The sequence below is a fragment of the Miniopterus schreibersii genome, assembly GCF_964146895.1.
Source record: "Miniopterus schreibersii genome assembly, chromosome: 6".
Lineage (NCBI taxonomy): Eukaryota > Metazoa > Chordata > Mammalia > Chiroptera > Miniopteridae > Miniopterus > Miniopterus schreibersii.
In genome coordinates, this window is record NC_138107.1 from 16,830,947 (window position 1) to 16,856,806 (window position 25,860).

General features: G+C 41.4%; 1 protein-coding gene across 2 annotated transcripts in view; it reads right to left on the reverse strand.

Annotated features, from left to right (window-relative positions):
• The window catches only part of ADGRF1 (adhesion G protein-coupled receptor F1), a 42,380-nt gene extending 22,320 nt beyond the window's left edge, over positions 1-20,060 (reverse strand). For both annotated transcript variants that reach the window (XM_081140418.1, XM_081140417.1), the window contains exons 1-7: positions 19,693-20,060; positions 9,651-9,807; positions 8,303-8,360; positions 5,235-5,384; positions 4,406-4,579; positions 2,337-2,437; positions 1,212-1,270 (exon numbers count right to left, since the gene is read on the reverse strand). In XM_081140418.1, the coding sequence (XP_080996544.1) occupies positions 1,212-1,270; positions 2,337-2,437; positions 4,406-4,579; positions 5,235-5,384; positions 8,303-8,360; positions 9,651-9,719 (611 nt within the window). In that variant the 5' untranslated portion in view covers positions 9,720-9,807; positions 19,693-20,060. The remainder of the gene's footprint in view (positions 1-1,211; positions 1,271-2,336; positions 2,438-4,405; positions 4,580-5,234; positions 5,385-8,302; positions 8,361-9,650; positions 9,808-19,692) is intronic.
• Positions 20,061-25,860: the final 5,800 nt, after the last annotated feature.

Here is a 25,860-nt window from a genome sequence, read left to right on the forward strand (position 1 = left end):
TTTACAAAGTATTTTCCTGCATTATTTCATTTGAGTTAATGAGGTTAAATCAGATTCCACAAGTGTTAACAGTCTTGTTCAACAAATAAATAAACTGAGGAAGTGAGAATTTCAATCATATAGTAAGAGAAAAACCTGCATAGTTGTATTTTATAGACTTATGCCTATCTTAACTGTGATTTTGTCTACCAATTATTGGAGATAGCTTATAAGATGTATGGAATGGAATATATGTTAAAAATATAATGGAAAACCAGGACCACAGAAAAGGAAAATATGAATATTAAATGTAAAAATTATGATTGAGTTTCAATTTTGTCTATGAATTAAATGACAGAAAGTCAAACAGGGGAATGATTAATTATATAGACCTTGATTTAAGAAAAGAAGTGGTGTTTTTCCTAGCATTGGATTTTAAAGAAAATTACACCAGTGAGCCTTGATTATAAAGACATTATAAAGTCATAATTAACTAAGGGTTAATGTCCAGGGCAATATATTTATAGCAAATGCTGTTGAAAATTCCCTACAGCTGTTGTTCAAGTTAACTGTGTAAAAATCATATAAGAGGTCAAGTTCTCTGACCTCTAAGCCACTTCCTCTACCAAGCAGACTATAAATAGTTGGTAATCAATGCACACATGGCTAACTAACCAAATAACTTTGGAATTAAAGTATAAACAAAAGGACAATTTACTAAATATCTCTTTATTTGCTGTAGACAATGACTACGGGGTTTTGAACTATGGTGTATACAAGATATCTACACAAAAATATACTGTATCACCCAAGGCCTCTCTCCTGGCTCCCAGTGATACATCATACCCTGGTATGGTTATGGAAGAAGAAAATCCATCCCTCTACAACCCTTATCCCACCTCTCACTCCTTCCCACACACGCATACCAGTTATCTCCTGCTTCCTTCCAAATTCTGCCCCACTACCGGGGGTTTCCAATTCTATTCTCTGCTCCATAGGTTTGAGAATGCCATTTAATATTTTAGTTTCTGAGCTCATTTACATGAGAACATAGGCTTTCCTCTTCAGACTTTTAAAACATCATAGATTTTGTCTAGTTTTGGTAAGAATCCTACTCCAAAGACACGGTTTGACCTATTACCTGTCAAAGGCACTTGGCAACAGCAGTAGCATTTTGCAGGACTGATTCGCAAGTCTGGGGATGTCCTTGATTTGGGCATTGTGTTACTTACCGAAATTGAGTGACACGAACTGACTCAAAACCTTGAATTCTTTTGTATGCTTCTTTAAGCTTAGGAAAACAAAAACAAAAACAAAAAAACAAAAGGCAGTAGGTTGACTTTTATCCCCACACAAGAAAAACATAGATGCAGACAATAAATCAACCAACAGAAACACCAAGCAAGGGAAAAAGATACAGCAGGAGGTAGGTGCACATTATAAAAATACAGTTACAGTGACCATTGAGAATGTACACACACACACAATTTATTTTCGAGGTTGCTAGTAAAGAATGAAGAGTCAGCCCTGGCTGGCGTTGCTCAGTGGTTAATGCATCAGCCCACGCACCAAAGGGTCTCTGGTTCAATTCCCGGTCAAGAGCACATGCCTGGGTTGCAGGTCTGGGTGAATGAGGGAGACAACCAATCCATGTGTCCCTCTCACATCTATATTTCTCTCTCTCTCTCTCTTTCCCACTCCCTTCCTTCCCTTCCATTCCCCCTAAAAATCAGTGGAAAAAATATCCTCAGGTGAAGATTAAAAAAATAATAAAAGAATGAAGAATCAACTGCTTAGACTCGAAGATGAGCCAGGGGCCGCATACTATAATAAATTCACCCAAAATGTATTTTACCCTTCCTCAAATAAGCCATGTTTATAGATGCTTGAACTGAACCTATCTGCCAAGGATTCGTGCGTGTCTCCGGTTAGACCCACCCCTGAGCCTCACCCTAGGCGGAGGCACACTGATCTCGTTGGATGTGACTTCATTATAAAGTCCAGAATTTTTGCTCGGTAACTCTCTTTAGCCTCTAACAAGCGAGGCTTCTTCCTGGAACAAATTCTAGATGCTGACGAGCCTAGATCATGCAATAATCAAGAAGCCTTGGCATAATATGACCCAAGTAAACGAACAAAACTGAACACAAAAGAAATGAAAAGGATTTACCTGCTAAACTCTCCTAGAAAGGAAATGTTCAAAGTACGTCAGCTGTGGGCAGAGTGGTTAACTACTATGTAATAACCCGTTGAAAGTGAATAATTAAGAATAGGTATTAGATAAACATGTTGAATTGAAAACATCTGAGCTTATGTTTAGCCAACAACTTCTTATGCCGTAAGTAGAAGGTACTTACTTGAATTTCAATGGCAGTGGTATATTTGGAGTATATGGCAGAAGATGAATTTAAAAGGTCTTTTGTAAATCTTTCTTTAATTTTGAAAGTGCCCCAGACTTCTATGGGAAACAAAAAAAATTTACAGATATAAAAATTACTCGCTTGATTTCATTATAGCATAAAATTACAGAAATACAACTTGGAGCCCATCTAGTCAACATCAGTCTTTCCAGTTATTTTTATAAGGAATGTTCACCTAAAGTAATATAGGAAGCATACAACCAGAATTTTTCATTGTGGATTTGGAACATTTTGGGAAAGTGCTGGTAGTCCAGACAACCTTATAAGCAGGAAAACACGTGGCCACTCATATGTGATTTAAAAAGGCAGTCAGCCGGGCCCGAGTGGCTCAGTTGGTTGAGCGTCAGCCAGTGCACGGAAAGGCTGCCAGTTCAATTCCAGGTCAGGAAGCATATGGAAGGCAACCAACCCATGTTTCTCTCTCACATTGATGTTCCTCTCGTGCTCTATCTATCTATCATCTATCTATCTATCTATCTATCTATCTATCTATCTATCTGTCTGTCTGTCTATCTATCTATCTATCATCATCTATCTATCTTTCTCTCCAGTCCTCTCCAAGCATGTCCTTGGGTGAGGATTTTAAAAAAATAATAATAATAAATTAATTAATTAAAAGGCAGTCACTTCCCACTGAAATATATCCCCATCTAGGCATTGAGCTTAAAAACTGTCCTATTAAAAAATTTTAAAAAGCACAAAACATCACTACTTGCTAACTCCAACATACCCCTTGCTTACCTATCATGGGTGCTTTTCTGCCCCGGGACAGGTTATCTCCCGTCTCCATACGGACATATCTCGTTTATCCTTCATTCATGGCCTAGCCAAAGCACCTCCTAAGGCCTTCCCTGATGCCCAGATTCAAACTTCTCTAAATTCCTGCAGGACTTTATCCATAGCCCCTTACAGCCTCTTGCACCTACACATCTGTTTGTGAGCTTGTCTCATGTATGTGTGTCCCTGCTCTACTTTGGGAAGCTCTTTATGAGAGTGATTCCTGTCTGCTCCATCTGTGTGTCTCTGGAAGATGGGTCAGACATGGACCAACTTTCAAAGGTAGGCTTTCATCAACATTGCTGAAGAAATGACATTGTCTTCTTTCTTGTGTCAACATCCTGGCCTCCCCTTGTAGCCTGCTCATTCATTGAGAGCAAGAGAAACGATTCATTGTGGCCTGCCAGAATTTGCCCCCATTCTGGGTATAAAGATGGTGCTTAATAAATAGACAATGCCTTACCCTGAATTGCTGTGGTCCTGGGAAGGGGAGCCAGGGATATCCAGGAAACTAGGCTATTTCAGGTCCTCCCTCACTCTTTGCTCAGCTCTGCCAAAACCCAGAGCTTCAGGAGACCTGAACTAGTCTTTGGGAAAACTTCTTGAAATCTTTCAAGCCCTGGAGCCCACATCATTTAACTCACCTCATCATTCACTGAACATAAATCTGAGTCAACAGGAGCTCCCTCAGCTTCCACTAGTTTCCAAAACTAGGCTTTTAAATTTTGTCTTGTTTTGGTATTGCACTCAGTACACGTACTTTGCTGGAAATTTTGAGAATTACTTTCAATATAATCACTATGCATTCCTCCTTGCTTTCATAACTCTAGACTTCTCTTTTCTAAAAACTGATGTTGGTGAAATAGGTGAAAAGAAGGTAGGAAGGAAAACTGTATTTACTCAGCTAGTTCCCTGACTTGGCATTTCAGTGAATCTTGCTAAATCTCAAAAGAAGCATAGATTTGCAGAGTTGAGCTGGAGCAAGGTTGAAGGGGTGCCCAAGCATCAACTTGCATTTCTGAATTTTCAGCACTAATGCAGCTCTCCCTCTGTCTAGCCAAGCCTATAGGGGAATGTCACAGTGCCCTTCAATCTCCCTGCAGACACTAGCTCTGCTCAGGGAGACAGAGAAATACATGGTCAAGGAGCTAGAGTTCCCTCTCTGTCACATGCTGGGGTGGGAGAGGCCCTAGCCCAGAGCTCCCCTCCTGATACCCTTATGTGCTTACTTGTTTTCTCACAGAAACTGACACTCTGGGTGAGATTATTGAGATGACAGTCACAAGTCTGGAGTGATCCAGCTGTGTGAAGGTAGCATTTCTGAGGATCGAGGCATGAAGGAGGAAACCAGGTATAGCCATCTTCACAGGCACACCGTAAGAGCCCATTCTGGTTGCCACAGTCTGCACAAAAAACAGAGCTTGTTTTCATGGGGCCTGGTTAATAAATGGGGACTACCACTGAGTTCTGATCCTTGACTCTGACTTAAAGTCTGAACCAACTATTTCTCATCAAAAGCTAAAAGGATGGAGCTCTGGTGCTACGCTGCTGCTGGACTGGACACCACACTTTGAGAACCCTTGCTTTTGACAAATCATTTAACTTCTCTGAGCCCCCCCATTGTGGTCATTAGTGCTGTTTGCCAGGTATCACTTGCTCTCTTCCAGGATTGCGTAACCTCGCCCCTGAGGTTGGGAAGGGCCATGAAACAGTTCTGACCAATAAGTCGTGAGCAGAGTTAGTGTGTGTCATTCCTGAGTTAGAGAATTCAACTGCCAATGTCAAACCCTCCAGTGCTCCATTCCCTATTTTGGGGCTCAGAATGGGTATATTTGAGATACTGTCTGATTCATCAGCCTGGGTCCCCAAGTGGCCACCACAAACTCAGGCCCTCTGCAACCTGCAACGGGCATGTAGCATGAAGAATAAATAAGACACTTATTCTTGTAAGCCACACATGTTGCAGGAATGACTGTGGTCCGTAGCAAACCTAACCCATCCTGACTGGCACGCCCACCTTCACCATTTCCACTCTCAGTCCCCAGGGAGCTGGCTTACATGTGGTCGCCTTCGCTCTGATAATCTTCGTTGGCCCATGGAACCATAATGAAAGAGGCTTCAGAAGCTTCAGAAATCTCCTCAAGTCTCTTTTATCCTTGGCATCTCGATAGGGCACCTGAAGCAGCAGCTCATATTCCTGCACTGGGTCTAAAGAGATGAAGACAGTCAGAAGCTTCCTTTCTGAGGCTGGGGGAGAAGCAGGGCAGAGACGGCAACCATGGGGCAATCATCAGATTCAGGCTGGAGCTCATTTGTGATGCCACACCGCTCATCACTGGCTTCTGCTCATCCAGACATTGACTAAAAATGAGCATCTGGGACAAACACATGCAGACAGCCCCACACGCGCCTGACATGCGTCCGCCCTCTCACTTCTGCCGGGCCAGTGGCCCCTGGCTCCCTGGCCCACCCCTGCATCGCCCTCCTGACCGATGCACTTCCTCGGGAGGCATCAGAGTCAAGCTTCAGGCATCAAGACTGAGGGAGGAGAGGTGAGGAACCCTAGCTACTCTTCCCTTCACCGCCCCCAGCTCTGGGCTCCTTGAAGCAACTTGTACATAAAACCCCCAAGCTCACATTTCCTCTCCAACGAGCATTAATTAGCTGAGCTTGAGTATGAATATCAAATGCAAAAGCAAAACAAAACAAACCTTACTTGAGCCCTTTTATACCCTCATCTGTACCTTACCATCGTTGGGGGTGTTTTTTATCATTTAAAAATTTTTTTCAATTACCATTGACATTTAATATTATATTAGTTTCAGGTGTACAGCACAGTAGTTAGACATTTGTAAACTTACATAATGATAAATCACAATAAGCCTTGCACCCACCTGACACCGCATATTGTTATCACGTTGCTGACTATGTTCCCTAAGCTGCACTTTACATCCCGTGACGATTTTGGAATTGCCCATCTGCACTTCTTAATCCCTTCACATTTTTTCACCCAGCCCTTCCACACCCTCCCATCAGGCCGTTTGTTCTCTGTATCTTTGAGTCTGTTTCTATTTTGTTTGTTTTCTTATTTTGTTCATTAGATTCCACCTATAGGTGAAATCATATGGTATTTCTTTCTCTGTCTGACTTATTTCACTCATCATAATACCCGCTAGGTCCACCTTATCATTTCTGAGCTGCACCTTTATTTCCATAAGGAGAGGCCTTTAAATGTTTTCAACTGGGAGAAGAGTCTTGTGAGTCTTCTCCCACCCAGAGTTCATTTAGGCACATTCACGTGAAATACCATGGGATTTCAAGATCTTCCCGGACTCATCTATGGACCCCAGATTAAGAATGTGAAGGACTGCCCTAGCCAGTTTGGTTCAGTGGTTAGAGTGCTGGCCCACGGACTGAAGGGTCTCTGGTTCAATTCTGGCCAAGGCCATGTACCTCGGTTGCAGGCTCATTCCCTCCTCCCGGATGGGGTGCATGCGGGAGGCAACCAATCAGTGTGACAACCAGTCGATGTTTCTCTCTCACATCAATGTTTCTCTCCCCGCCCCTCCACTCCTTCCACTCTCTGAAAAGCAATGGAAAAAATATCCTCAGGTGAGGATTTAAAAAAAGAAAAAGTAGAATGTGAAGGACCTTAGGGAAAGAGGCAAAAGGTGAACATCCTTTTATTCTGGTCTCATTTTATTGCCATTGGCAATAAAATTTCTTAGAAATCTAATAGATTTCTCAGGACAGCACTGTGCTTTTGTGGGGAGCTTGGCATGGGGAGATTTTATGAGATTGTCCCATTGCTTGGGGGCCCTGTGAGGCTAAGCAGAAAGGAGATTTACAGTGGAGAAAAGCAACTGGCTCAGTCTCTAAGCTTCTCTCTCATAAAGCAATCAAGAGGGTAACAGGAAGCTAGCTGAGGCTAAGGCACGTTCCAGGACATTTACAATAGACCCTTGTCTGCTATAACTCCCACCATCTCACCCCATAGAGTCTCAGCCCCACCGCTTACTTTCCCCATCTCCTTGCAGACTGGAACCTCTGCCCAGGCCTCGGGAGTCACCCCAAGTGGTGGGAGCTAACCGGGGTCCACTCCCACTGCCCAAGCAGGTAAGAAGTGGGGAATGAGGGAAAGGCTGACCTGGGTCACACTGTCAGGGCTAATTGCACTGGTTGTGGAGCCAGATTGACTAACTGGGTCTGAATCATGCCCCCTGCCCTGTAGCTCTACACCTTAATTTCACTATCTGTAAAATAAAGATGACCGTTGTACCTGATGCACAGGGTCAGTATGAGCAGCTAATTCACCTCATGCATTTAAAATATTGCTGTGTACCCAGCCGGGCATGGCTCAGTGATTGAGCATTGACCTAGAATCCAGGAGATCGAGGTTCAATTCCCAGTCAGGGCATGTGCCTGGGTTGTGGGCTCGATCCCCAGTTGGGGGGTGCAGGAGGCAGCCGATCAATGACTCTCTCATCATTGATGTTTCTACTCTCTCCCTCTCCCTTCCTCTCTCTGAAATCTTTAAATAAAGATAAATTTTTAAAAATAATAATAATAAAATAAAATGTTGCTGTGCACATAGTAGCAGGTCAGTAAATACCAGCTGTATTATAACTGTCAGGGAAAATGCATTTATGACATTCCAAGTTAAAGTTTTATTTCATTTTCCTGAAGAATCATAGCCTCACGTGGTAATAAATTCTATGGTACTATTAGCACATCGTTGTTTGGCAAAATCACCACAGAAAGGCTTGTGAACTGACCCAGGAACTTAACAACCATCTGTGTGCATTACTGTTTCCATGAGGAAACACATTCAGTGCTTGAAACATCAGACAGACCCACGAATTAAATTTCAGACCACAGACTGAGGGCTGCACCCGTTGATTACATTGGTGGGATCAAGATAAGGGAGGGAAGGAAAAACGTGGAGCAGCTACTCTCCAGGCATGGTGCAGGGTACTCTGCCTTTATCATATTGTTTAATCCTCGCACATATTTTCCTTGTAGGTATTGCTGTTACTCTCATTTTACAGATTTGGGGTGTTTAATAATGTGCCAGTGAGAAGCACTGCTGGAGTATGACCCCCACTCTCTTGGCACCAGTGTCTCACCTGGATGCTTTTTCTTATCCACAATGAGTTCTCTTTTTGTTTTGAAGCCATCATGTCTCTGTTAAAAAGAAAAAATAATTATGGCAAGGCTTTGTAACGGTGTACTTCATAAGGCCTCGTTGCATTTCCCAGATGAATTGAATTCATGCATCTAACATCCAAACTGGGGGGGGGGGGGTGACAAGAGAAGGTCTCACTAAGGCAAGTCTTTAGCACAAACCTGAAGGAGGTAGCAAAGTGAGGGTCCCTGGAGAAAGAATTTTCCAGGCAGAAGGAACAGCCAAAGCCCTGGGATAAGAGCATGCCCGGCATGTGGAGGTGGAGCGAGGAGGCCAGAGTAGCTAAGTGGAATGGGTGAGGGGAGAGGGCGGAAAGGAAGGTCAGAGAGTCCCCCCAGGGCTGCAGGTTGTGGAGCTCTCTACAGACTAAGGCAAAGGCTGAGCTTTCCCTTCAGTGAGATGGGAAGCCCCCGGAGCATGCTGAACAGAGGAAAGACGGGCTCTGTTTTTTAGAAGGCTCAATCCTGCAGCCGTATTAGGAATAGAAAAGCACAGAAGCAATGGGAGCATTTTAGGAGTTATTACAATAATATCAGTGAGAGGTAATGAAAGTGTGGATCAAGGTAGTAGCCATGGAGGTGCTGAGAAGTGTTTAAATTCTGGATATATTTTAAAGATAAAACCAAACCAAACAAACAAACAAAAAGAGCCAATGGTTTAGATACGAATTATGAAAAAAATCAAGCATAAAAATAAATGTTGTGCCTAAGCAGCTGGAGAGATGGTGATACCGGTTGCTGAGACAGAAAAAGAGAAGTAGGTTTGGTCAGAAAAAAAATGAAGAGTTTAATTTGAGATATATTAAGTGGAGGGGCCCACTGGGCACCCAACTGGGGATACCAAGCAGGTAGTAGGGATATGAGTGTGGCTTTCAAGGGAGACATCTGAGATAGAAATATAAATTTGGGAGCTATCAGTGTATAGAGAACATTAAAACTGTGACCCTAGATAAAAGCATCAGGAAAGAACCTATGGATAGAGATGAGATAATCCAAGAGCTGCTAATGCCAATCTGTATGCGTGTTCTCTGTCAAGGAGGCCATAGGAGGGGATGTGTTGAGCTGGAAGAGATTTCCAAGATGGTTCAGTCCAAGAGCCTTATTTTGCAGTTAGGTCATCTAAGCTCCAGGGCCACCCAGCTAATGCTGCTGACCTTGAGACAAGAACCCAGAACTTCTGATTCCAAGTATATTACGTTATGTAGGTTCGGTTGCCTAGAGTGATGGATTCTAGAAGTGCCAGGAGAAAGGAGGGGTAATAGGGAGGGAAAACATCACCAGCCAACTCACCCCCAGGAAGCCACCACCGCCCTCGGTGACCGTGAAGAAGGCGATGAGCCACAACATCAGGACTCTCATCTTCAGCTGGTCCCTCTCCTTCCCCTGGACTGAGCATGAACAGCTGGGCTCGCAGCCTGCAGCTAGACAGGGGGTGTACCACACGAGGCTGAGGCACAAAAACAAATAATTCGAACTCAAAACTTTTAAACGCACACAATGGTAGCACCTAACTGAGCCAATCGGAAGCCATAAGTATTTAATTATTTCTCCATTTCATGTATCCAGCCTGAGACACGGTGACTCCCGTTGAAAAGTAGTAAATTTGTGTCTTTGCAAACTTCCTAGAACATTCCTCGAGAGCTCTCTTGTAGGTGGTCAAATTTGATTAAACACGGGTTATTTTTTGTTTTTCTGGGTCAACTTTTATTTTTTTCAAAAAAATAATTTTGTTGTTTTTTTGAAAGGTAGTACATACTTACTGTAAAAAAGAAAAATAGAAAATAGGGATAAACCAAAATAAGAATAAAACTCAGTTCATAATTCTAAAACCCATAAAAATTACTATTTATGTGTGTTGCATATTTACAAATCTGAGATTTCTATAAATATTATTTATAATAATTTTTGTTTCATTTTTTGATTACAGTTTTCATTCAACGCTTTTTTGTATTAGCAGATAGACATTCATGTAGGTTACACTATTTTAAAATCATGACTTACTTAACTTTGCAACTAGGAGTAGTTAACATCAGCCTTTTATATTTCACTGAGGTTTCCTTTTCATCTCAGGGGGGGAAAAAAGAGCATTAAAATAACCAAGGACTCTTAGAACCATTGATATAAGGATAGAACCTGAGTGTTTAAGCATAAAAATAATCATGAATGAATCCAGCAAATTCCCTTCTTTATATTAATATGGTAATTTGCAACAAACTGTCCTCTCATGCCCCACCGCCCTGCTTGCCAAGACTCCTCCTGAGTCTATTGCTCTAACTTTCTTTGGGCAGCAACCTGGGCTCCAGACCTCATTCCCCTAGATCTGCGTCCCAAACTCACCTGCTCTGTGTCCTGTTCCCTCTGGCTGTGTGTTCTGCTCTACAAAAGTGGTGCCTATCTGTCTCTAAAACAGCATTTTTCCAAAATATTTGACCAGACCCCATAGAAAGAAATACATATTTACACACACGCACATAATAAACCATGTTTATATATGTATATGCATATATACACATAATAGAATGTATGTGTGTATATACATAAAATAACTGAACAGTTTTCTGATATAGAACTTAAATCTTTCCCTGAGACATGCCCTTGTATATTTTCTATTTGTTTTTATTTTATTTTCTCTCCCTTTTTTTGGGGCGGGGGGGGTCTAAATTGATTTCCCAATACCTTCTTGGAGGGCAGCCACATTGCGAAGGGAGCTGTGCTCTTCCCAGCCTTTTTCCCACATTTCCTCCCCTTCCAGGGAAAATGTTTCATGGGAATTCCTGGGTCCTGCCTGGGCCGTGGTCTTAGCGCCGGAGCTTTCAAAGAGGGTAACGTACGTGTGACCGGTCCCCACTCTGTGCCAGGCTGGCTTCCTAGTGGGAGGCCTGGCCCTCGTATGGCTCTTTCTCTCCATCTCTTGCTCTCTGAAAAATCTTCTTTCTCCCCCTGCGGTCCAGGCCTGAGGCTGCAAGCCCAGCTCTGGAAGGCCTGGTGACTGTCCTGGGCGCGGTGAGGAAACTCTCGTGCTCTGGGCCTTCGTCCCCCTCCCACACTGGAGGCTGTATCCTGGGCTGTCTTCCGACCGGCGAGAAATGGTAAACTTAACCTTGCAATCAGGGTTTCGGACCGGAGACTCCCAGGCTCTGCTCTGTAGGCCTGTCTTGAATAGCTAAACTATTTCATGATATACACATGTTCCACCGTGTGTGTGTGTGTGTGTGTGTGTGTGTGTGTGTGTGACTATACATTTCTTTCTATGGCGCCTGGTAAAAACTATTTTTAAAATACTGCTCTAGAGACAAATATCCATCATTTTTGGAAAACAGAAAGCATAGACTAGGAGGAGGGGGCAGGGGCAGAAAAAGGGGGAGGAGGGAGAGGAGGGGGAGGAAGAGAAGGCATTTAGGAGCTCATTAGGAAATACAGGTGTCCCCATGGCACCCTAAGCCTACTAAACCATAGACAGCCCAGCCTATGCGTCATTAGGTTGCCCAAGAGATGCTGACTTCCAGGTAGCTTTGAGAGTTGGTTCCAGACCACTTCTTAGATAGGAAAAAAAGAGTTCTATATTTAAATTAATCTTGTGATTTGAGTTCTCTTTGGGGGTTTGGGACCCAAGCTTAAACTAATTAAAACTTTTTCTTCACGCCCTTGATGCATACAGCTACCTCTGGGATAGGGTTCGAAGGCTGATTTTCAGATATAGAAAACATAAATTTTTAGTGTTATCCTAGTCATCACCCAGAATTATTTATTGTTTTTCTGAAATTTATATAAAGTACTCAGAACAGCACCTGGCAGGTAGTGAGCCTTAATTATTACCATTATTATTTTTGTTAATCCTCGCTGGAGGATATTTTTTCTGTTGATTCTTAGAGAGAATGGAAGGGAGACAGGGAGGAGAGAGAGGGAAAGAGAGAGAAACATTGATGTGAGGTGACAGAGACACGTAGATCGGCTGCCTCCTGCATATGCCCCGACCAGGGCTGGGATGGAACCTCAACCCAGGTACGTGCCTTTGACCAGTAATTGAATCCGAGACCTTTTGGTGCACAGGCCAATGCTCTAACCACCAAGGAGCACCAGCAAAGACATAATTATTGTTAGCTATTAATAGTAGCATTACTAGTGTTTCAATCTCACCACTAGTTTTTTAAAATATGTTTTTATGGATTTTTTTAGAGAAAGAGGAAGGGAGAGGGAGAGAGAAACATTGACCAGCTGCCTCCTGCGTGCCTCCTACTGGAGATCAAGCCTGAAACCTGGGCATATGCCCGGACTAGGAACCCAATCAGCAACCTCCTGGTGCATGGGATGGATGTTCAACCAACTGAGCCACACCAGCTCGGCTCACCAGTTTTTATAGTTACATGTTGGATTGTATCAGAATTTGGCTTCCGTTCTGAGTCAAATGAACTTATCAAGTAAAAGCTGCTTCTGGGTTGATGCAAACCCTGTGGTATACTCAGTACTTCCCTTTCAAGCTGGAAGGGTCTTAATTATTAAAGCAACTCTCAGAATCCATATGTCCTTGCCACAGGTGAGGAGCTGTTGTCATCAGAGTGAGTGTGTTTACATCACACCTCACCATGAGGCAGACCCCGCCAGTGGTTCCTGATCTATGCGGTGTTGGCGCTGGCTTCCTGGGAAGGCTTGGCCATGGGGGGACCCCACCCCTGGCCCACTTCCTTGAATTCACTGAAGTAAATTCACTCCTGATAATCCCTGTCCTTCAGTTTACAGAGAACAATCATTAGAATTTACTATTAAGCCCCTGGAGACAGCTGACCATTGTCTTCCCATTCTTCCAGTTACATATTTATGGGCTCCAAATATCACTTATTTATGTCAACAGCAGTCTCCTTATCAACAGTTGTGCTTGGTTGGAACTGCTCACACCTACACTTTCCAGAATTTTTAGCAACAATCTAATCTTAGGTACAGTTGAACTCTTGGGTTGCTTTCCTGGCATCAGTATTTATGGGATTATGTTTCTTTCTCTATAAATAGAAGAATTTCCAGTAGAGTTGTCTATCTCCTCTCTGACTTGGACTCACATGTGCACATGTGCCACACACACACACACACACACACACACACACACAGACTAATGGAAAGAGTAGGTCTTCAGTTGGGCTCTGAAAGAGATCATGACTCAAATAGAGTTGACCATTTTCAAGGCAGAGGTCCTGTAAAACCTTGGTTTTATTTTACCTCTTATTTTATGTTTTTATTAACATTTGCATTGGGATCTGTCTTTGCATAGAAATCCTTGGGCCATTTGCCTTTGAGAAGAGTTTCTTTGTGCTTTTTTTAAGTAGGCAGACACAGTAGAGAAGACAGGTGGAAATATAAGTGGGGGACAGAAAAGATAACCAATTTCATATCTGAAAAAATTTTTGGAAGTTTGGTAAATTTTATGAGCTAGACAAACTTCTTATGGAAGGATTATAACTTAAAGTTATTTAAAATTTCAGTGAGTGTCTGTATAAACATTTGTGCACAGTAAAATTTTAAATACATATTTTATGTTTTAGCATGTTTTTACTATGTTTATATAGTATAAACATAGCAGAAAGAGACCAAGATGAATTAAACCCTAACCCTGAATCTGTTCCTTATTTGTTAGAAAACTCACTGGACTCAGTTTCCTCCTCTATAAAATAAGGTGAGCTCACATTCATTCACACTCAGATTCTATTATTATGTGCTCATTTCTCAGTTTCTCTTTATATATTATTTATTTAATTGCTCTTTTTATTAGTGTCTATTAGTCATCAAATCTAAGCCTGGAAAGATTAAAAATTTTACTGGGCTTTGCTCCTGTTTTCTCCTCAAATGGGTAATTACAATTCTTTTATTTTCTGGTGTGCTTTTTAAATTTTTTATTGAATTTATTGGGGTAACATTAGCTAATAAAATTATATAGGTTTCAGGTGTACAGTTCTACAACATATCATCTGTATATCATAGTGTGTGTTCATCACCCCGTCAAGTCTCATCCCATCACCATGTATCCCCCCAGTACCCTCTTCTACTTTCCCCCACACCCCCTCCCCTCTGGTAATCATCACACTCTTGTCTGTGTCTATGAATTGTTTTTTGTTTTTGTTTTTATTTTGCTTAATCCCTTCACCTTTTTCACCCAAGCCCACAACCACCCTCCCCTCTGACAACTGTCAGTTTGTTCTCTGTATCTATGATTCTGTGGTTATTATCATTCTTGAACCTCTTTTGAGATAGGCTGAGAACCTCCTGAAAATTAAGTCCTTGGATTGAGAACAGAGGTATGATTTTTAAGAACTCTAGAATTATAAGGCTGAAAGAGAGCAAAGGAATTACTTAGCTCAGTTGTCCCTTCCCTGGGACACTTTACTAATTTGCTCAACTTTTAGTTGTTCAGCCACTATATAATGAGAGCTTCCAATTTCCCAGGCACTGTGCCAGGCACATAGTCACGCAGGGTGCCTCTTCCTTGTAGCTCCCCCCTTTAAGAGAATCCCCCAAAGCAGTGACCCAGACCCACTTTTGAAAACAAGCACTGGTTGCTGGAATCATTTTGTTCTAGGGCCCCTACTTAAACTATCTGATGTTTCATTGAATGACTCTCCCTCAGAGTCCAGTTTGTGACCCCACCTCCTTGTCTGATCCTTTTTAATCCAAAAATTGAAATACATATTTTAGAAGTCTGTGTGTCTTTGCCACTCATTGGAACTTCAGCTTGAGAGCGTCTCTCCTATTGCTGGCTCGGGCAGCCTGGCACAGCTGTTCCCTCCTGGCAAGGATTTGGGTTCTTTCAAAACTCTTTAGTCTGGGCTTTGTAGCTTAAGAGAGACCCAGGATGATATCTGGTTCTTAGCTCATCGCCTAGCAGGTCTTCTGGTGTCCTAGCAGAGACCATGTCTCACAGACAACAAGTCCAGCTCAATTTGTTTCTAAACAGCCCAACTGCCAGTCTCAAGGGCTGGCTCTTTTCCAACCCCCTGTAACTGAAGGTTTTTCTCCTGTCGCCCACGGGTCAGTAGAGCACAAGTTACTACCAAGCCCTACAGGATAGTTAATGGCTTTCCGGAGAAGGCCCCGAGCTCCTTCTTGCAGCCGAGCCTTCAGCTTAGCGCTGGGGGCCCGGCCTTCCTGGGATTCCCAGGTCAGACTCATTTCTTATCTTCTCCACTCTACCTTTGCTCACTTAGAGGTGAGTAAAGCCCAGAGAATTTGAGCTTCCTTTTGGATTGTTTGCTTGCAAAAGCACCTGACCAGCAACTCAAGGCTGGTGGCAGTTATATAAGAAGAAGAAATAAGACTAATTCTTTCTAATTTATAAAATGCTTTCATCGGCCTTGGTTCTACTATTTGGCAATCTTGTGGATTACGTGGGAATTACTTCCTTTTCACACTTGCAGAAAATGAGAAAGATAAACTTAAATTGTATGTACAGATGAAGAACAAATGTGTTACCGAGGCAAATTCGTTTGGACTCCTCAAGTCTGCCCTCCAATGCTCCTCTGTGCAGCTTCTTCGCCTGCACCCTTAATTCCAGGCAAACTGGGATTTTCCCAGGTTAGAGTGGAAGTGCAGCTTCAAAAGGTTTAGATGTTTTGAGTTTTGATAGATGTGGCCAAACTGCCCTCCTAGTTCGTAACTGTTTACACTCCCTGGTAAGGTGTCGAAATACTGGTTTCATCACCCTGTCCCCAGCATCTTTTTAATATTTGCCAAACTGATAGGTAAATTATTTTCTAATTGTTTTAAATTTTATCTTTGATTATTAGTAAGATTGTTTTTCAGATGTTTATTGGCCATTTGTATTTTTTTAGCTTGGCTATTTAAAGGCATTCTAAGTTTTTCTATTAGAATGTTCTCTTTTTTTCTTAGGAACTGCTTCTTAGGAGCTCTTTATACAGCATGAATATTAGCTCTTTGTCATTTGGGTTATAAATATTTACTCATTATTGGTCTTTGGTTTTTTAAAGTTTTTATGTTTTTTCTGCACAAGAGTTTCAAATATTTGTGAAATCACATCTGTAAATCTTTCTATATTGGTTTAATTTTTTTTCTATAAAAAGATTATAAAAACATTCTATATTTTCTTCTAACATTTCTTTAAGTTTTTAATGCATTTAAGTTTTTAATCCTCCTGGAGTTATTTCAGATTTTGGTATGAGATAAGGCTTTTCTTTCATTTTCCTCCAAATGAATAACCTGTTTTCCCAACTAGGTTTCTGGAATAAATCATTCTTTATCAAGATAATCTTGATAATTTTTATCAATTTTAAAGGCCACTTTGTCATATAATATAATTCTGACTTAAATATATATTTTTAATTCTACTGCTATATGTGCCATTTCTTTTGCTAGTTACTAACTTAATTGGTATCTTAGTCAAAAACATGTCTAAGAGATGTATCATTAAGTTTCTTATAAGAAAGAATTAGGGGCAAAGAGGGGTAAATGGGGAACATCTGTAATACTGTCAACATTAAAAAATAGAAATAAATAAAAATTTAATGTAAAAAAAGGAAGAAAGAATTAGCCTGATTCTCTAAGAGATCAAGCATAGGGAAGTCTTCAAGCAAAATTTGGCTAATGTACAAACGCAGTGTGAAAGGTTTCATGGAAAATATAATCTGCTTAATACAGAGTCTCGTTACCCAAAACTTTGAAGGTGTGAATCTGTCCCATTGTGACAAACTGTCCTAACACCACAAATTTATAGTGAATGCCTACTTATCCTTAAACAATAAAGCAACTTAGATTTTTTAAATTTTATAATAACAAGAAAATTATCTTAAAAATTTCATTTAAAGTCTTTATTTTAATAGGCTTTCTTTAAAATAAAAAACCTAGAGTTTCTAAGGCCATGGGCCTCCAGAGATTAAAAACTGACATGTGCACTGAGGACCCAGAAGCCCAAGAGGACCTAATAACCCTCGTCAGCAAGATTTAACTATATTTTGCACAGGTTGAGGCCTACATACCTCACTGCCACTGTTCACTTCTTTGTATTTTATTTACTCAACTGACTGTGAACAAGGAATTTACTATAATTCTACGTAATGCCAGGCCACTTTCACACATATTAATTCTTACAGATTTTCCTTCTTAGCATGTCAGAGCCCAGCTTTCCATCCGCCACTGAGCAGGAGCCTTTATGAGATTATCCATGGCTTGCTGGGGGTGGGGGTGGGGGTGGGGGTGGGGGTGCTAAGAGGACCCAGGCTCCACACTGGTTTTGTGCACTCCAGCGGGGGAACTCAGCAAGGCTAGGACCAGCAGTGCGTGTGAGAGTATATTTCAGGCCAGGGGACTATGGACCTTTTGCACTGTCCCTCCAGGTTTCTAGGTTATTTTCCCAGCTATTATGACTATGTATCTATCAGTCCAGAGACCTTGACATCCCATGAGCACAATACGTTTGGGAATAGGGTTTCCCCTTCTCTGTAGCTATGAGTATTCCCTGCCAAAGAACTAAAAGAGAACAAGGCAAGATATGTTGAAAGTTGCAAACGCATATGTCTAGACTGGGTGGAACATGGCTTTATAATTAGTGGCGTTAGGCAAAACTGGGAACTCAGTGGCCTTTTCCAGGGGATGCCACTCTTCCACCTTCTGAGTCATCTACCCCTGTGACACGCAGGGCAACCACTGCTAATGCCCTTGGAGACCCAGTACCCTCTCACTTCTTTCCATTTACACTTCCTCACAACTAAAGTGCTAAAATCAGTCACTTAAATACTAGTGTTAATGAATGTGTCCATTTTTTTCTAGAAGGATAGTTGCATTTATTTAATTGTGGAATGAATGACATCAGAGGGTGAATGGGTGCAAAAGTATTGTGCTTCCCTTATACTCATTCAGCATAGCAAGAGATACACCCTGTAATGTGGACCCTGTCCCTGTTTTTTAAAATTTTTTAAGGATTTACCATCTTTTTTTTTTTGTTTTTGTTTTTTTTAATATGTCTTTATTGATTTCAGAGAGAGGAAGGGAGAGGGAGAGAGAGAGAAACATCAATGATTAGAGAGTCGTTGATGGGCTGCTTCTTGCACACCCCCGACTGGGGATCAAGCCCAAAGTCTGTGCACGTGCCCTGTCCAGGAATCAAACCGAGATCTCCTGGATCGTAGGTCAATGCTCAACTGCTGAGCCAAGCCGGATAGGCTATCATCTTTTTAAAAAAACAAGTCATACATACCTATGAGGCATGTCAGCAACAATTCACATCAACTTGGGGTTGTGGGCAAAATAGGAGTGTTTGCAAGTCAAGCTTTCAAGACACAACACGAATACACTCCCATTTTAAATCTTCATGCTTGTTGCAAATTAATTAACTGAAGCAAGAAAAGTGAAATAATTTGCCCAAAGTTATACTACTTGTTAATGGCTGAATAAAGTATTATATGGCCATTATTGTGAAGTTGTTTTTAATTTTGGTTATGGTTATAAATAATTAGTAGTAGTTTTATTATAGAAAAAAGAAAATAACAAAAGGCTTATGTTAAAATTCTGACAAATTATGGAATATATTTTTATCTATTTTTTGTTGTCTTATGCCTGTGATCTCCAGCCTATGTGTGTTGTTATCAAGTTTAGTTTAATAGATATTATTATGGAAAAGCCAAAGTCGTCATTTCTCCATACCTCTCCTTCCCACCTTGACCTTCTTTCTGTACCTCCTTAAGTAAGTCCCCATTATTTAGTCTCTGGCATTAGGTGGATTACATAGAATGCCAGGTTTACATAAAGAGGTTTTTCTTGAAAAAAAGAAAAGAAAAATTATGAATTTTCAAGGCCTATCAGTCAAAAAATATAGCGTGCCACTTCGTATTTATTTGGGGAAGGGGGGAATAGCAGGGGAAGTGGTTATAAATATCTATTTGGGGATTTTTCAGAGTTCAAGGAAGGAGTTAAATTGGGAAACACTTCCCAGATGTATACTGGTTTAGTCAAAGCTTAAATAAATTCATCCTAAAGTGAAAATAAACTTAATTCTCTCAAGCGTATTTTTTTAAGAGATTGCTAAAGCTAATATATTCCTAATTAGTGGGAGCCTTAAGATTAATATTTTTAACAAATATCCTTAATGACGCTTTTTTTATTCCAGTCTATCTGCCTCCCAGCACATCCAAAGAATTTATGTAGTTACCAAGACACTGAACCCCGTTGTCTCCGCTCATTACTCTTTCCACTCTCTGTTTCTTTATCTAACCTTCTTCAGAAAGTGAGATATTGAAATCAGAGTCTTCCCATGGGGAAGAAAAATAATCTCAGATTAACTGGTAGTACCTGCGACGGTAATACACGTTCTAAGGGATCCAGTCACAGCTATTGGGCTTACCTGGCTGGTTCCTCTCTTCACATCACAGCCTGAGGGAGCCCTTCCTCCAGTGCACTTGTGGCTCAATCACTTCTTAAGCTGTTTGGAAAGACAATCTTAATATCTGAACCACAGCAGCTCTCTGGCATGCATACAGGCCCTAGTGCACGGAGTTACCCAGGACACACCCCCTTCAAAAAGGAAGAGAAAAACATTCTTTTCTGCTGACTCTCCCTCCCGCTTTGAGTCAATATGAGCCTGGTAAGAGGGAGCAGCTCAGAGCCCAAGACCTGATAATTCTCCCAGCAGGTATCGAAGGATCCCTGAAACCACAGAAGGAAAGTGCTCTAGGAGCACTTGTGTCCTTGGTCAGTTCTCTACAAAATGCCACTCTGTCGAGCTTTCATGCCCAGCCTCTAGATACGCGGGGTCATACCCCATAAAACAAAAGGAATGTAGCCTTTAATTCACTATTCCAAAGAGGAGAGGTAGGTAATTCCAGTGGGTTGAGGGTAAGGGAAGGTATTATTTTTTTTCTCTTCTGACTGTCTCCCTCAAGGCTCAAGAATCAACTTGCGGACGAAGGAACCTTGAACTTCCTGGTGGGCTAATATGGGAGGGAGGCCGGCCAAGGAGAAGAGCTGAGCACAGGTCTGCCCTGGGGTGAATGTTTTCAGGATGTTCTCTGTCCTTAGAAAACTTCCAGCTAAACCTTATTAACTTCTTTAATAAAGGTTTCTTCCTTTCTAAGGAGTCATCCAATTTGAAAATTAACGCTCCATGTTTGCAAATGACTTGAGGTGACTTACACTTGAAGCTGCTAGAAATTTTACAAGTGACTTGAGGTGGCTTACATGCTAATGCATAAAATAAAATTAGAATAGAAATAAAGGAACACAAACCAAAGTTCTATATAAAATAAATAACATAAATCATAAAGGGAGAAACTATAAAAGTAGAGAGTCAATTAAAAAAAGAATGCAAATAAAAACCTATGAGTTCTCTGTAGTGTTGTATAAGTTTGAAACTTAACTCTAGGGATGGAGCTTTCTAGCAGTCAAAGAAAAGGAAAGCTGATCAGGTACACTGTTCTTACCAGAAAAGACGGAGCTTCCATCTTCTCAGGAAGGAGAAAATGGTCCTTGGAGCACAAAATTCTAATAGAAACACCTTTTTTAGAGTGAATTGCTAATAAGATTGGAGCCCATAATTTCACTTTGAAGACCTTTAGTGCCAAGCAGCCATAATGTGACCCTCTTGTGTCCAACACCAGCTGGGCCACATGGTCTATATCATAAGCCTTCACCATCAGGTCTGGATCTGGTCAAGTGGAAAGTTCTCAAGAGAACAAAGCCCCCTTGACATCCCCTAATTGTTCAAGGGCATCAACCATTGCTCCTTTGTCCATCAACCAGCCTGGTCAGAATAGAGTTGATCTCACAACTTTGTCAAGTGGATTCATTCTCCTCAAGTGTCTTTTCCGCTGGGTTTTGCCAGTTTTCAGGATCCACCAATTGTGAGTAGAGACCAAATTCTCATTCAATATAAAGGGTGAAGGGCTTCTTTTCAGTTCAGTGCTGCCCTTTTTCTATTGCCTCTATTAAAATGCAAGTTCATGTAGGAGCACAGAAGTCATTGACACCTTAGTAGGAATGTGTTTATAAAATATGACTAATGATTTGCTAGTTACTTAGGGAGAGAAGTGGCTGTGGAACTGGATGAGGGCCAGGGGGAGGGGTCAGGAAGTAGTGGGGCCAACGAAATGGCTAATCGGGGTGCAGCTTAAGGTCACAAGGGCTTGAAACTCAGATGGAAGCTCTGTCACTCACCTCCAGCTCATTGTGTTGAGAAGCCCAGCAATGTCCTAGGTACTGGCCCTCAGAACCAAAGGGATCCCTACAGTTTCTTATTAGCCCAAAAACATTTTAGCAGATACTAGAAAATAAGGCCACCGGTAAACATCAATGTTTCCATGCGTACACTGGTTGGAGGTGACACTCTAAATCCAAACAAATGATGCATTTAATAGTTTGTTAATTCCATATTTAATAGAAGGAAGTCAGAGCGTGCCTCATGTTTAGGTTGTTTCATAAATAGGGTGTGCTTTTCAAATACTAGTGACTCACCAATAAGCTGCTTACTCACCCCTTCTGGTTTCCTCCTAATAATCTTTTAATGCATGCAACACTGAATTTCTTAATACTTCCTGGTTAAGTTTTTGGCTCCCCAGGCCCTGCAGAGGGCAGAGAGCAAAGGGAAGAACCATGAGTTTGAGCATCATGGCAACATTGTGACATGTCATTTCAATGAGCCTAAGAAGAGCTAACCTTCTGCAAAGGCAGAGCTGACGACGCATTGGTCCCCCAGTGCAATTGTAAAGCTCCTTCTGCCACAAAATGTCACACACACTAACCTGTGAAGCGGGAGCACGGTGCTCGCCTGAGCACAGGAAGGCAGCCAAATCAATGCGTTTTGGCCCATCTGGTCTACTTCATATCTCTTTCTCTGGTAATCTTGACCACAGAGCTTCCTTGGCAAGGCCAAGCCCAGCACCCAACAGATGCTATAGAAGAGCAAAGAAGAAGACCTGGGGCTGAAGAAGAGCTTCAAATCTTCCAACTTTATCTGTGTGTGTTGGGTTCCCGAATGGTCTGATCATTTGATTTCCCAGCAAAAGAGCAGAGTCACAGGAATAAACAGCAGCAAACCGGAAGCCCAAGAGGAAGGAAAAAGCAACATAAATATGTTATTGGAACTAGTTTTCTGATTCTTCTCATGTCAACCAAGTTTCCCTGAGAGACTACTGGGTTGTGAGGCAATATCTGAATTAAACAGATCAGGACTTGGACTCTGGAGGACATGAACCTACCAAGAGCAGATGGACCCTGGATGACAGTGTCTATCCTCACAAGTGCTGGACATTCTTTGAGCTTTTTCTCAGAGAAGCTCTATTCCAGGGGCAGCAAAAACAAATGACTGCCTTGAGTGACATGGTGATTTGAGGGTGTGAACTGTTTCAGCTGACTTTATTCCATAATTGTGAAATGGTTAAATGCAATAAAAATATTTCAGGTAAAACTGTTAAGAAACCTGAAAGGAGGAGTAAAGAGGGGAAGAGTTGAGTATAAAACATAAATTATAGTGAGAAGGTTTTCCTAAGTAATGTGATAAAACTTAATAAAAATTGATGTAGCCTTTTAACACTCTGAACTAGGACTTTAAAGAGGTGAATGGGGAATTATTAGGCTACTTGAGGGCAAAGTCAATGAAACACAGAAACTTTTTGGGAAGGGGGTGGTGAAGGCATTGTATAATAATTGTATTGCTGTTTAACATTAAAATAAAGGACATCCAAATGTCCTAAACAGAGGGAGAGTTCACAAAACTGTAGGAAATCTTTTCTTATCCATATCAGAGTCAAGGGTAACAGTGTAGAAACATGAGAGCTGGCCTGGACAGCAAATTAGAGAAAGAGATGAACTACCAAGCACTTAGTATCAGCTCACATTTACTGAACACTTACTATGTTCCAAGTACTGTCTGGGCAGTTTCCATGCGTTTTTATACTCTTAGCAACCTGTGAGACAGTTACCACTATCATCCCCACTTTGTAGGTGAGGAAATCAAGGTACAGGGCAGCGAAATAAATGATGGGCCTGGGCACCAACACCACCTGACTTCAGAGTCTGTATTCTTAACTTATACTCTGCTGCTTCTCAAAGACAGATGAGAAATACAAATAGAAATATCCATCCCTTGCAAAACAACCAAAGAAAAGGCAAAACAAGGCCATGTCTCAGGTACTAACGAGACATAGCATTCTTATCATCTGAACCTTTCATAATAATTTGGAGGGCTACCAAAACCCTACAGAATCCGTGTTTTCATTTCATTCAACAAATAAGTTTCAAATGTTCTAAATTCAAGGCCTTGGGTCAATTTAACAGAGCCAGTCAGGATTCTATCCATTGCCTTGAGTCAATTCAGAATGTACAGTATCTAAATGTCAGAGACAATAAGGAGAAGAGAAAGCTACGACTTTAAAAGTAACGAGCTTTTGGGGTTGCTTTTTTTTTTCACTCTGCCTGTCTTTAAAATGAAAATTATACAGCACCAAATAGCCCACCTCTCCAAGCTCAGCAGAGCCTCCTGGGGTGGCACGAAAGTCTCAACCACAGGTGACTGAACGTATCCCCCACGTTAATGTGATGCACTGAGTTCACGTGGGTGAGGGCAGCCTCAGCAGAGAAGTTCAGTCTGATGCACCTCGAAGAATCCTGCTTTTACTGCATAGGGTCTAGCCTATGGGTAGGCGCTAGCCTGCATAGGTTCCCAGCGACATGCATTTCTGCACAGCTGCCTAAAGCTGCAGAGAAAAGGAACACAGTCAGGCTTCTGGAGAACGTTCGTGGGTCTGCTGGATTAAAGGGTAAAATCCAATAGACTAGGGCACTCAGTGCCCCACGCTGCATTCCTGCGGATGAAGAGCTTTCCCGGAACAAACTAAATCTCATTCTGTCCCTGGGCGCTTTTTCTTTGACATTGTGGCTGTACTCAACTTCCCCATGAGGACAAACATCTGAAGAAGATGTGACCTGAGATGAAGACATTCTTCTTCCTTAAGTATTGTTTCTTTTTAGCAAACCGTAAATCAACTCCAGGGGCTTCGGAATGTCCTTTAAGCAAAGGGAGACATCTAGTGGCCAAGATTCACAACATGCAAGAGGTCAACTGTTTACTAAATTGCTGTCGGGTATAATGTTTAGTTGCCATGAGAGTGTACAGCAGGACTTGGCAGGGAGGGGGCATGGTCTAAACCAGGTAACCTCTGAGACCTTGAGCTACATTGACCATACGTTTGGCAGGGATTCAATTTTCAATGGAATTCATTTATTCATTTATTTATTCGTTCAACAAGCATTCACATTAAATGTCTACTAGGTGCAAGATACTGCTAGACCCTGGGGACCTAAAAAAATCTATAAATACTGCCTTCTATGATCTTATAGCTTAATAGAAAGACTAGATCACCAACAATCAGTTAAAATGCATTGTGATAAGAGCTGACCACATGATAGTATAGCAGCCCATAGAAAAGGCACGCCAATGAATCTTTGAGGATGAGAGGAAGAAATGTCTAAACCACAGGTCTCAAACTGGCACCCTGTGCTCCCCATCTGGCACGCAGATGTGTTTTTCTTGGCCCATGCAGTGTTTTTAAAACTCTGATTTAGTTGCTAACATTTAAACATCAGGAGATTTCACATGAAAATCCAGATTTCAGCTCCTTTTGAAAAATGGGACACTCTGACAACACAGTTTCCATATTCTTACCAGGTGATATTTAACTGGAACTGAGTCTTTGAGTAGAGACTGCCTACCTTCTGTTACATTTTTTCATAACAGCCCAAAATGTGTACTTATTTCAATGCATTTGAGGTAGGTTTCACATGAACAGGGTACAAAACTCAAAATTACGAAAGTATATATATTGAAAAATTAGTCTCGTACTACTCTTGTTCCACAGCCAACAAATCATGGTCTACACAGGCCCCCACTGTTACCAGTTAGAAACTGCATAACTACATATCCCTCCCTCACACTGTACATCAACATCATTTCATCTGAATTAAAAAATTTTTAACAAAATATAAAATTATAAAGATACAAGAAAACAAGGGAGTTGTTGCTGTTGTATTCCTTAAATAATTTGTTGATTTAATAACAAAGCCTTTCTAAAGTAAGACCATAACCCAGACATCACAAAAAGAAAAAAAAAATGGTCAAAATTTCAAAAGAAATTTGACTACATAAAAAGTGGAAACAAGCCCTTCACGGTAAAAAGCAAAAAAAAAAACACAAACACCAATGAATGGCATCTAAATATAAATAATTACCTGGAAAAATATTTTCAATTCATATCATTAATGATTCTTTTCTTAAATATGTAATTAGTTCTCATAAATCATTAAGAAAAAGACACAACTGTTGAAATAACTCTCTAGGCTTAGATGGAGCGGCTCTGCCCCAATTGGATGCCATGTCCGCAAAGCAAAACTTCTTAGCTAACTCTTATGTTCCTGCAAATGCCCCCTTGAGCAGAAATGCAGTGTGTGCGGTCAGCCAGCCCCGCAGTCCGCTCTGGCTTGCGCTTCTTCCCCTGTTCCCTCTGGCCCCAAACCGGCTGAC